The sequence below is a fragment of the Bactrocera neohumeralis genome, chromosome 5 (assembly GCF_024586455.1).
Source record: "Bactrocera neohumeralis isolate Rockhampton chromosome 5, APGP_CSIRO_Bneo_wtdbg2-racon-allhic-juicebox.fasta_v2, whole genome shotgun sequence".
Classification (NCBI taxonomy): domain Eukaryota; kingdom Metazoa; phylum Arthropoda; class Insecta; order Diptera; family Tephritidae; genus Bactrocera; species Bactrocera neohumeralis.
This window is the reverse complement of record NC_065922.1, coordinates 38,868,215-38,882,277: the sequence shown is the minus strand read 5'-3', so window position 1 is coordinate 38,882,277 and position 14,063 is coordinate 38,868,215. Positions and strand designations below refer to the sequence as shown.

At 33.9% G+C, this 14,063-nt stretch overlaps 1 protein-coding gene across 21 annotated transcripts in view; it reads left to right on the top strand.

Annotated features, from left to right (window-relative positions):
• LOC126758236 (small conductance calcium-activated potassium channel protein) overlaps positions 1-14,063 on the top strand; it is a 109,724-nt gene that overhangs the window by 43,915 nt on the left and 51,746 nt on the right. For 17 of the 21 annotated variants that reach the window (XM_050472371.1, XM_050472381.1, XM_050472374.1 and 14 more), the window contains one exon: positions 6,412-6,557. In XM_050472371.1, coding sequence (XP_050328328.1) covers positions 6,412-6,557 — 146 coding nt within the window. The remainder of the gene's footprint in view (positions 1-6,411; positions 6,558-14,063) is intronic. The other 4 variants (XM_050472377.1, XM_050472382.1, XM_050472375.1 and 1 more) reach the window with 1 other exon arrangement.

Genomic DNA, 14,063 nt, shown 5'->3' with positions numbered 1-14,063 from the left:
ACACTGGGGTTCAGTACCTAGGAGATTGAACACTTTTTGTTGGGTTTGGACAATTTTTGGTCATAAGACAGCACACTCTAAAGGCTAAGTTATATTCCGTTATATTAATTCTTGATTTGTGTACTGGAAAGGAAATAATCAGATTTAATTTAAAATTTGTATTTTATGGGAAGTAGGCGTCTCTCATACCATCTCGGAGATAAAATTTAATGTCTCTTGTTTTTAATTGTTGCGCTTTTAGTAGTTTTTAACAATACTGTTATATGGGGAGTGAGCGTTAAGCAAATAGCTTTAGTGGTTTAGGAGATATGTAAATTAAACTTATGAGGGCGGGGCTACGCCTACAGGTGCCCCTACTGCGATCCCCTGTGCCAAATTAGAGTTTCATATCTTAATTAAGTGATTATTTGTGAAACTTTATAGGTTTTCGATTAATGGCGTTTTGTTGGCGTGGCAGTGGTCCGATTACGTCCATCTACGAACTCGTAACTTGTTTTTTTTCTAAAGAACGCGCGTACCAAGTTTAATTAAGATATCTCAGTTTCTACTCAAGTTACAGCATGTATGGACGGACAGACACACAGTCACCTGGATTTCAATGTTTTAAATTTTTAAATAATGGGCAATTTTATACAAATATAATATTCCGCTTTTTGCTCTTTATTCAATGCTTTATTAAAAGTGTTACAGTGATCGGATTTTGTTGAAATATGCGCCGTTTCGTACGATAATCTGTTTCCATCTAGACGGCAACTTCATAATACCCCCTCGTAGAAGAAGAACTCGGACAGCCACTTTTCACAAGCCTCTTTTGAGTTCCATTTTACACCAACAAGGGTATCCGCCGCACAGGAACAGGTGGTAATGCCTTGGCGCTATGTCCGGGCTATATGGTGGATGCGATAAAATCTCCCATCCGAGCTCCCGTAGCTTCTGACGAGTCAATCACGAAGTGTTGATGTTGTCCTGGTGGAACAATACACCCTTCCTGTTGGCCAATTCTGGACGCTTCTGGTCGATCATCTGCTTCAAGCGGTCCAGTTATTCGCAGTAGATGGTAGAATTAAGCGTCTGGCCATATGGGAGCAATGAATGATTCCCTTCCAATCCCATCAAACACACAGCAAAAGCTTCCTGACCGACAATCCCGGCTTGGCCACTGTTTGGGACGATTCAACGGCCTTCGATCACGACCATTTTCGCTTGATATTGTCGTATGTGATCCATTTTTCGTGGCTAGTCACCATCCACTTCAAAAATGGGTCGTGTTGGTTCTGATTCAACAGCATATTACAGGCGTTGATTCGGTCCAGAAGGTTTTTTTGCGTCAAATCATGCGGCACCCAAGCATCAAGCTTTTTTGTGTATCCAGCCTTCTGCAGATGGTTTAAAATGGTTTGGTGACTAACTCCCATCTTCTGGGAGACTTTCACGAGATGCCACATGCCGGTCTAACTCGATGTTTTCCATGATTTGATCGGTATTCATCGTCACAGGCCTACCGCCGGCTGGCTTATCCATGGTGTCGTTTTCACCTATCCAAAACAAAACAAAAACCATCCTCCAAAACACCATTAATCTCTTTAGCGGATTTGCCTTTAACGAGGAAAACTTAAAAATAGCGCGAATTTCGGCGTTAGTGAACTCCATGTTTACACGTCTATAACTGTTGAACGCAATATCCAAAGTAATCATGCATAGCGTTGTTTTGTAGGTTATGTCAAGACCATTCAAAGATGTATTGTATTGCCAGATACGAGCTCTGTAGCGCTTTATACATAGCCGCAAAATTCAAAAGACAAAAAGGTGGAAGGAAGATATTATAAAATTAAAAATAATATTAATTTTCATTAAGAGTTTCTAGTCTTAGATTGCGTGATAGTGCAAAATTTATCAATTTGAGAAACCATTTATAAATACAATATTTTGATAGATAATTCTGAAGCACGCGATCAAGAAATTGAATTTATTTTCTGAAAAACACTTATACATGGCTTTAACCCTGTTGTTTAGATAATTAATACTCCAAATCTAATTTTGTGTGCTGTTCTGATACGTATTATAGAAATAACGTATCGTTCTAATTGAAACATTAGTCTCACTTTGTCTTTATAAACATTATGCAGCTGCTACTGGTCTTTAAAAAGAATATGCTCAAAATTTAAACTACAATAATTCTATTCTCAAAATATTGAATAAATTTAGTGCTGAAATTAAATAAACAATCGATATTACTATATAGCATTATGAAAAGTTTCAATTTTATTAACTTTTACTCTATAACTGAATTGTAGTTTTATTACCGTGTTCTGCTAATCTTTGAAACTTTCCCGTAAAACTTAGTTTGATAAATATATTTCCAAGTTTAGCTATGTCATGCTAGTGTTTTGGAAATCTAACAAACCAATTAAGAGAGAAATGAATTTTTGAATTTTTATCTCGAGAATTTCAATTTACGAACTACAAACCCATACTGTACAAAGGGATTGTAGACATTTGGTGAAAATGGAGTTTATTTATATGATTCACAAAGAACTAAAGGTGGATAATGTATTTACACTTTTCCAATATTACATACTCACACTCATTCGAATGCAATATATAAGTATTACCGTTTTCAGAAAATTGCTGAATATTATGCTCTATTATCATATGTGTTAGACTTATATTTTCTCTATATCGACATCACTAATAGCCACGCAGAACAAATGCCTTTTATAAATATTTCAGGATTAGAGAACGAATACAAATTTTTATCATTGCTTTATTGTTTTCCAAAATATTCTCCATTAGGTTCAATATACTTTTGCATGAGTTTGAACCAATTGTGGAGGCGCTTTTGCCACTCTAATTGAGGTTCCTACAAAACATGCTCTTAATTAATTTATTTTTTTTTTCGTACTGGAATAAAAAGAACAATTTCGGTCCTAAGTCAAGATGACTCATCAAATTGATGGTTTGAATGCTCAAGAACGCAATTGTTTCAGTCGACGCATTATCATGGTAAAGAGTGATCCGTGAAACAAAATAATCTTTGTGCAGAAAACCAAAATCACTGAATTAAGTTCATAAATAAGGAAGCCCTAAGTTCGGGTTTGTGCTGTCGCAATTTGCAAGGATCGGAGAAATAACTTCGGCAATCTTTATTTAACGAAAGCCTGTAAGGAATGCAATCATTTTTGGTATATTATTGACTTATATAATTGGCCTCAGAATCACTTAGTTTCATTACTATATTCTGCTTCATATTCGAGACATTTATATTAACACAAAACCAACATAATTAACTGAAATATTATATTTGCGATATAAGCTCAACCAAAATGGCTAAATTTATTAAATTAGGCAAATGATGTTATTCAAATTCAGTGTTCAACCATGATTAAGAAAGTATGTGCTGTGGGTGAGAAATCATTATATCGGGTAGGGGTGATGGATTGTATTTATTTTTGAAATTACTCAAGTGTACAAGGAATCAGGTTTCCATGCAATTTTATGAATATAGCTCACATACTAACCGGCAGACCGGTATAACGTCTGCTAGAAGAACAAATATCATTACATGTGGCATTTGGGAACGGGGGGTTCACACATTTTTGGAATTAAACTATAATATATCCAATATTATACGTGCATTGAACTTTGCTAAGATATCTTACATATGATCGATAATTACGTAAAAAGCCCTCCGGAAGTGTGAAATAGTTATATATTAAGTATAGCCCCCATAGCGACATGCTATTACCAGAAAACGATGTTCGCTGACTTCCATTAAAACACCTCATTATTGACTAGTGTCTGACCGATGCCCAATACTGCCGATGGCGATACTGATTAATCAGTCAGTTGACAAAGAATCGGCCGATGCTGATGCCAATTTACAAAAAAACCTAATACTATAGTTCATATTTTCAACTTTTGCATAAATAAATATTTACCAAAAAACTCTGCTTTACAAAAGTTTGCTCTAAAACGTGTTTCTTATTTATTACAAGGTGCGTTCCAAAGTAAACAGGATTAAAAAAAAACAGAACAAATGGTTTTTTCGGCAAAATAAATTTATTTTATTCAAAATAGTCTCCTTCTGCTTCAATACAGCTTTTCGCACGGTCCAAAAGCATGTCGAACGAGTGTTTTAGCTCGTTGGCCGGTATGGCCGCCAGTATGCCGGCGCAAGCCTTTTGAATGCCCTCATGGGCAAATGCATTTTTCCGAAAAGTAAGAAGCCGCAATTTTTGGTCGTCAGTCAATTTTGTTTAGGAATGATATTTTTATTTTAAATTTTAGAGCATAATCACATTAACTAACTTATTATTAGCTTATTGCATAATCCTAATCATTTAAAACCATGCAAATGTGACATCATAGTTTTATACATAGATAAATTGACACAAAATAGTCATTTGACAGCCCAAAAATGTCTGCATACAAATAGTAAAATGGGAATTCTCTCCGTTGGATAGTTATACTTTTACTAAAAATGTTTAAATTATTAAATTTAGAATATATGTATAATCACGCCTAAAATAAAAGAAATAAGCCCATCTGAAGGGGGCATACTCTGAAATCGGCCGAATTTTTGGAAGAACACTGTAGTAGTAAAAAATTACAAACATAGCGGCGTTTTTTTTAACTTGGCTCGTCCAGGGTGGCCAGAAATACTAGCGCAGCGTGAAACTCGTAACGTGTTCCAAATTATGAAGCGAACTTCTTCACTGGCTTCTTAACTGGCGTAGACACCGCTTACGCTGCTATAACCGAGTTAACAACAGCGCGGCATTCGTTTCTTCTTTTTGCTTTTGAGAAATAGCAGTTAATAAAGCACGAGAGTTTTGTAGAAAGTAATTTTGTTCGATGAGAGAAAAGGATTTGCGTCTTTAGAATCATAGGACGTAAGATTGTATGGCGAAAACATTTACGGCACTCGATACATATATCTTAATGCATACTGTGAAAAACGGTGGTGAAGAAGCGATGATATGGACTAATTGTGTAGACCGAATAGAATTTATAGAGCTCACTATGAACAATTATGCATACCTTAACATCTTAAATAATTTTGAAACAAAGAGTACAAGAAATGTGTCTTCCAAGTGGCTACACTTTTCTACCGGTTAACAACTCCAAGTCTACAGCAGACATAGTTAAGCTTTAGTTATTCTACAACGTTCTTAAACAGCTTCCAATACGACCAGAATCACCAGATTTGAATCCTTAATAGTTTCTATGAGATTCATTGGAACGTAAAATACGCCAATGTGCAATTACTTTGAGGTAAAGGTATGCTCAAGCATGAGCTGCACAAGAAATAGGCTCACATTCGTTCGTCATAAACCTCTAAGCATGGCTATTCCATACCAAAACGACTAGAGAAAGTTTTAAAACGTTGGGAATATCCGACTTTCTCTTAAACTTTAAGAACAATTTAGAAGAAAAATTACTTTTTTCGATTTTGTACCTTGTGCGCAGACTTTGTCTAATGGATTTTCTATTCGTCTACATGTTTTCTTTTGCATCGTCGATAAATTAATCATAAAACTATATATTTAATATAATGAATATCAAAAAAAAAAAATGGTTTTTATAAAAAGTAAAGTTATTTTTCTAACCAGTTGTTTTTTTAGTAACTTGTACGCAGATCTTTTCTGACTTTCCTTAAGACTGAAAATTAAATGATTTAATCATATTAAGTAGAAAAAGAATCTTACGAAATCTAGTCGAACCGATAACAAATTCCCACACTGCTAGCTAACATATTATTGCAGGAAACCTTTTAAAAAATAAGTTCGTAATTAATATGAGTATTTAAAGAAATTCAAATTTTATTAACGTTGTGATTCTAAAAATTTAGCATTTATGTAGATTACCAGATTGACATAGTTGCGAAGAAATATTAAAACTCAAAACATTCAGTTTCAAATAAGGTTATAAGGTAAACTATTTTACATTTTTGGGATGAAATAGAATACTAACACACCTTGTGAAACCTATAACTCTTTAAGTTTCCTACAGTAAATAAGTATCCGACTGCAATTTAAATATAATTTATTGATAATTTTATTTTGACTGTAAATTTCAATCAAAGGTATGCCACAAACATATATTAGCACAAATTCGGCTTGGTTTACAGAACTACAAAATAGCATTAATTATTTTTATAAGAAGCATCCGATTGTTTGCTTATGTAAATCACGAATTTAAATTTCTTTAAATTTGATAATGCACTGATATTTTTATGAACATGTAAAAGTAATTATAGTACTTATGATATGCACAGTATGCACATTACAAAATAACTATATTATTAAATAATGAATAAAACTTTAAATAAGAGAGCAAATGTATTCTATATTTTATTGCATGTCCATTTTTAATGAAACGTCCACTACAATTGTTTGGGTGATTCAAAAGCTCCGCAAACCAGCATCGACTCTCTCAATTCCTGGCTCGATGAAAACACCTTCTATAGCGAATCGGGAACAGAACTCATCGGGATGCAACGAAGAAGCAGCCGAGGCGTTAGTGGGTATCCACTCCGATTACCCCAGGTATGAAATGTATGTATACCCAAAATCCTTTCATTTAACATATTTAAATATTGTATCTGCTATAGTAATCCTTAGTATTATGTATTAAAAAATAGTATTACTCATTTAATGCCGCAAACTGGTGGCATTTATTGCCAACTTCGCAAAATGGCAAAATTCAAAACCGCTGTTCATTTCGTCATGCTATTTATTTTGCGCCAAAATTGCAACTATTAAAGATTATTTTCAGTGGCATTCATTGCAATTTGCTGCAAATCACAATCAGTGGATAACTTATTTCTCGCGTTGTGGTTTCTTCGCTGTAAAATATAATCTTGTATTATTTAATAATGAATTGATTAGATATTTATAGAAAAAATTCTCATAGAAAAATTAATAACAGCTGACTTACTGCAATATTGCCACGGAGCGCTCATTTCACCAAAGTTGGCATTTTGCCAACTTGCCACTATTATTTAAAGGGTCTATGAAATAACTCCCACGAAATAAGTCCCACTTTTAAAAACGAAATAAGTCCCACCAAAAATTGCTTAAAAAAAGAAATAACTCCCACGAAATGAGTCCCACTTTTGAAAACGAATTAAGTCCCACCAAAATGAAATGATTTAAAAATTTACTTGAAATGAAATAACTCCCACTCAAAATGAAATAACTCCCCCGTGAATAATATATTTCTTAAATGAAATAAGTCCCACTTTCATAAACGAAATAAGTCCCACTTTTTCACTGTTTAATGTGATTTCAAATAATGGACAAAAATTATGGTTGTCCATTTTACGAAATGTCCAATATATAACTTTTTGCATAAGAAAAAAAATGAGAAATAAAGCCATAAGGGCCTTATATTTTATGGCTCTACCGCACCCCTCCATAAAAAATCATTTATTTCAGGTAAATATTTAAAGGGTTTCATGAACTTTTGCACGACAGAATAGACATACTAGTTTACTGGTTTGATCAATTTTGTGAGTTTGCATTGTAAGATAGCATTCACTGCAATTTTTCAAGTGCTTACAAGGAAAAAATTAGATATTTGGCTGCACCTTTTTGTAAATATTCTGTAAAAGGGAATATTGTACCTTTTGCATCCATTGATTCTCAAAATATTTTATAAATGATTTGAATCTATCTAAAATGAAATAACTCCCACTTTACAAAACGAATTTACTCCCACTCAAAACGAAATAAGTCCCACTTAAAATAAAAACGCGTAACGAAATAAGTCCCACCAATTGACGAAATAAGTCCTGCTTTTAAAAACGAAATAACTCCCACTTTCGAAATAGCAATTTTTGGTGGGACTTATTTCGTGGGAGTTATTTCATAGACCCTTATTTAAATGCCACATTTATGGTAATGAGTATGCTTAATATAATACATACAAATATATGCGACAACATGTGTATACCCTTCAAATATTAAATTTTTATATAGTATCTGTTTAACACCTTTTAAGTTAGCAATAATAACGAGCGGAAAATTGATATTTAGAGATACATCTAGTATGTAATTCCTTTTTAAACAAAATTTTTAGTTTCTCTTAGATTGAGCAGTGATAACTTTTTCCTAGCTTTTAGATGTCACATGATTCTCCCTCCTCCTGGCTTGTCCTACGTTTTCAAACCTCTTCATATGTATGTATGTACGTATTAAATTCAGCCTCTTTGATTGTATGGTATGGGTTGGTTTATACCAAGTACCATTATAGTACTCTCTATACCATTTATAGTACTCTCACTTAATCAAGTTTTTTTCTTAATTCACTCCATATTTGGTTGCAGTTCTATTCTACCATTCCCAACATATAGGAATTGTATTATATCTGAGACGTGATCAGTTTGCAATGTTTCCTTAGGATAAGTGAAGATTGGCAATCCCATACAGGGGTTTGACAGCACCACCAAAAACATCATCATCGGCATTTAAATCTTGCACTTATCTCAAATTATAATTGAACTTTTTATCAACACTGCAGCTATTCCACAATTTTTATACTCTTGCAACCAGTTGCTACAAAGTATTATAGTTTTGTTACCTAACGGTTGTACGTATCACTTAAAACTAAGCGAGGGTTATATATATGTATATATAAATGATCAGGATGACGAGAAAAGTTGAAATCCGGTTGACTGTCTGTCTGTCCGTCCGTCCGCCCGTGCTAGCTGTAACTTGAGTAAAAATTGAAATATCTCAATGAAACTTGGTATGTGGGTTTCTTAGTACAAAAAAAAATTCCAATTTTACCTATTTAAGGCAAAAAGATACACTGAGTAAAACACCCTCTGCCTTTCATTGAGATAACTCATATATTGGCCGATATATGCGGTATACAGTCACCCGAAAGTTCGAAGTTCAGTGTACTAAGTATAAGGGAACTCAGCGAAGTATTGTCCCGATTTAACCCATTTTTGATACACAGAGATACTATTGTCAGAACAGGATTAATCGCTACCAAGAGACTTGAACAGTTTTGGTTAGATTTAGACAACTTTTGGTCATAAGACGGCATACTGCAAAGGCATTATTCGTGGAGAATGAAACATTCAAATAAAAGTTAAAATTGTGCTATATGGGCCGTATGTGTGGTTGTAGTCCGATTTCGCCTATTTTTCTATTATGGCATAGAAATATGAGAAGAATGCCACAAGCTTAATTTAGTCGAAATTGGTCGACAGGTCCCAAGATATGTGATTCCACCTAAAAGTAGGCGGTATCACACCTATGATCCAATTTTTAGACCGGCTCCCATAAAGCTCTCTCATACCATATTGGGTGTAAAATTTCATGTCTCTGGCATGATTTGCTCATTACACTGGTAGACACATAATTTGTGACATGGAAATTCTTAGGTGTTTCTATTGCAATTTGATACCCTGAAGTCAAATCTGAAAACAGAATCATCCACAGATATTCTGTAACTACGGCTTGTTTGAAGTGAACAGCGTATTTTACGATCATTTTATTTTACAAAATTTATCAGTAGACTTACGGTGTCCCAATCGGTTACGGTTTCTATGTGTGGATAGCAAAATGTTTTTGAGTTCACATTCTTTTACGTTTTTGATTTTATGTTTTTGAGATTTTTAGGTACAATATCTAGGCAGTGCGTAAATAGTGCGAATAGTTTTTGTAATGTGTGCGGACTTTTAAACTCACAAAAACGTAATTTTTTTAAATCACTTATTTTGGTGTTAACCAAGACAAAGCATGGGCCCCTCATATCTGTTCTAAAACTTGTGTAACATCGTGAACAGCTTGTGTAAAAGGTTCAAATCGTAAAATGCCCTTCGCAGTGCCAATGGTTTGGAGAGAACCTAAGTACCATGTTACAAACTGGTATTTTTGCCTCACGAATATTAAAGGTATTGGACCGAAGTCTAAACATACGGTTAAATCAAAACCTGTCAAACATAGTGAACAACTTCCTATTCCAAAAGCATGAGAATCTTGGAGTCTCAATGAAGGACTAGAATCGACTAGCTCTTCAAAGCTAGCTAGCTACAGAAATCGCAAAAGAAATGACAACCGATCCTTTATTTGATTTACCAGGATGTTCAACAGTGCCGCATCTAATTTCACAGGGTGAAATAAAATAAAAAAAATTTAAATAAAAGGTCGGATAGTCTGGATGCTAAAAGTGCGGACTGCAATTTTTAAAGTCTTAGATCTCGAACTAAGTCATTAAGTTCTCCAAAGTGATGTAAATATTACTTTTTACAGAAAAAGGCAGCAAGGCCTCAAAAATTGCTTTCTTCAAGAAGGGGATTTAGCATACTGTTCAGTAGTTAACCTTTTGTTTAACGGACTAGGAGAGAAACATAATCCACGTGATTGGCGTCTATTCATTGATTCCTCTAAACTTAGTTTAAAGGCAGTATTGGTTCATAACGGTAACAAATATCCATCTGTGCCCTTAGCTAATGCGGTTCATATGATGGAATCATATGAGAATATGAGAGTTCTTTTAGAGCACATTCGTTAACATGAGTATGGTTAGGCAATATGTGGAGACCTAAAAGTATTAGCCCTTCTTCTTGGAATGCAACTAGTATATAAGGAATATTGGTGCTTCCTTTGCGAATGGCACAGCTGTGCGAGAGACTTTCATTATGTACAGAAGCAGTGAACCTCTAGTTGATCCCAAAAAGGTATTGCTACCAACTTTGTGGGTCCGCAAATAAGAGAACTAATGAAAGATAAAACATTTGAGGAAATGCTCAATGAAACTGAAATACGAGCCTGGAGTGCCTTTAAAAGCATTGTTAAAAATTTTCTTGGAAATGTGAAAGCTGATGATTACAAAGATCTTGAGACTGAACTACTTACTACTTATAAAAAAAAATGGGTTGCAACATGTCCCTCAAAATTCACTTTCTGGACTCCCAACTGGATTTTTTCCTCGAAAATGAAGTGACGAACATGGGGAACGGCTCCATCAAGAGATTTCTGCTATGGAGAAACGGTACCAAGGCAAGTGGAGTGCCAGTTTGCTTGCCGATTACTGCTGGACATTGTTAAGGGATACTCCAAAACCAAAATATCGCCGAAAAACATCGACAATAACATTTTAAGGTACTCTTTGGGTAATAAAATAATGCAACAATAATATAGTTTTTTTTTACAAAAATCCTCATAGCAAAAAAAACTATAGGTGATAAAGAAATCTGTAGCTATTTTCCGCATTTGTGGCAATTTTTACATAATAAACACTTTGTTCTGTTCATGTCACAAATACAAGTGGATTTTTGTTTACCAGTGTTATCGATAGGGAGAGGACCCTATCTGTATATGCTAAGTCATATACATATATTATACATATATGTAGATAAAATTTTAAAAGTGGTGGATGAATATGAAAATTTGTCCATTAAGTTTATTAATGGATCAGTGGTACTAATATTGCAATTTCACTATATTATATACAAGTAACATATACGGCAAATCAAGCTTTGAGAATACTATAGCAATTCCTGTTGCTAACGACAAAATGGCCATATTACTGATAATTTAAAACTTTTAATAACAATTTCATTACCTTCATCTGTATATGTTTGTAACTTTTTCCAGTCCGTTCATAACTTCAGTAAAAATTGAGATATATTGATGATACTTCTCATACATATTCCTTGCAACCCAAGATCGGCCTTTATAGTATTATAAAGTAATCTCAGGCTTACATTCATTAAAGATTTAAAAGAAAAGAGAAACAAGAAAGGAAGGATTAAGTTCGAGTGTAACCGAACATGTCAAACTCTTGCAAATTGTCAGGATCAAAGGCACGGAAATACCTTCAGGTGCATAAGGTTTGTGAGTAGTTATGGGGTCTGAAACCAGTTTTCTTACGATTTTATCTATTTTAGGCACAAATGCAGCGTTATTAGAAAAACTTCTCTCATTATTATTAGACAAAGTTTTGAGTTAATATATCTCACAGATTGACCGATATTTTCGATAAAATGTTCGCAATTTCAACTTTTATCCAAATTTTCGATTTGGATACTCTTTGGTCATAAGGTAGACTAAGTTAAGCGCACTATTTAGTCAAAGTTTTAGCCCGATACATTCGTTGGTGCTTGCTTTGCATTCTGGAAAATTAAATAGTCAAGTGGAATTTAAAATTGTGTTATATGGGAAGTAGGCATGGTTGTGATCCGATTTCGCTCATTTTCGTACTGGTGCATATAAAAGTCAAGATTATACAAGATGTCCCAAAATTAACACAAGATTGGAATTAAATTCCAAAAATTAACGCAAGATTTAAATTGGTTAATATCGTTTGAGTAGGTCCTGAGATGTATGTTTTTACCGAAATGAGGGCAGTGCCATGCCCATCGTGCAATTTTGACACCAGCTCCTTTAAAGCCCTCTTGTATCATTTAGAGGAGCACCGAAAACAGCTTCGGTGCAACCAACAAATAAACTTTGATTGGTCAGTTTGAATGGCAGCTATGTGTATGCTATAGTGACTCGATCTGCCCAATTTTTCGGAGATTCCACCATTGCTTAAGGGGACAAAATTTCTTGAAGATATCTGGTTAATTGACAAAGCTTTTAATACGAAAGCTTTATTCCCTATTGGGAATAGATATGCGCATTATACCGACTCGATTTCAACAATTTCAGTGTGGTAAATAAAATCTAACCACAGCCGTGCATTTTCCATTGAGTATACGTACTTCGCCTCCTTTGACTTGGTAGTATATGTGACCTGGTCTACGAAAAGGGAGCTAACGTGCGAAAACTAGTTTTCTGAGAAAAGCTGTTAAAAATAATCGTCAGTTTCTCGTTATCTCATTAATTGTTCTCCTTTTTTTTGACACCTAAGCCCTCTTTCCGTAGACCAGGTCACATATACAGATTATGGAAGGCCTTCAAAATTGTTACGTATCTTATCCCTTATATTATCACATCATGTATTTAAAGAGCTAAGGGAAGGTCTGAACATTATTCAAGTGCACTAGAGAACATGTTTCTACGCATAATTGTGAAGATAATTCACAGACTGAGTGACATATTGGCATAAAATGTGCTAAAATAACGAAAAGAATTTGTATAAATAGCATTTGGGAGTTGGGGTAATTCGTGGACAGATTTCACACAAGTTCTGCATTAAATTCTAGTATATCAATGTTAGACGTACTCTTAATTTTCCTTAGATATCTACATAAGATATTGACTAATAAATACTTCATAAAGCCAAACCAAAGTAATAAATATAAAATAAGAAATAATTTTATTTGGAATAAAGGGACTTGACATAGTATTGACCCGACTTTATTCATTTTTCGAATTACTATATATTATTACCAGAAAAGCAAGCTCAACATTCACTATTAGGCAAAATAAAAAATGGATTATAATAAAATTTTGTATCTAACTTATAATATGGGTTATAAAATAACTTAGTTTCAAATCCGATATGTTTCTGGTAAAATCTATCTAGTTAACTCAAATCTCTACACTCATCATACTAGACTACCGATACCTGTAATATTTAATAATTAATATGTTATCGCATAATATTTAGCTATTTCGCATATGAGGAGTGATAATATTATTATCATAGTTAACCATTGTTATAGGCTTTAGTCCAAAATGTAGACCGATTCTTTCATATTCAGCGCTAAATAACACGATGATTAAGAAAGCATTTAATTTAATTGAAGAATTAATGAAAAACTGGATATCACTATGTTAGATATACATATATATAGAAACTAGGGGAAGTATGTATTATGCAGATTTAATCCATCTGGGGATTGATGTTGAGCAATTTCGACTATTTTTGAAGAACAGATGGAATATGGGCAGTAAGCGTGGTTGTAGTTCGATTTGATTATGTGACATTGGTAATATGATGCACCAAATTTGTGATCATGGTTGAAATTGGTAAAGTCGTTCATGAGATAAGGATTTCATCTAAAGACGCATGGTGCCTTCTTAATTAATAAATCGATTCCCTTGCATCCCTCCGAATCAACCAAACTATACAATTTAATGCTTCTGACAAATCGT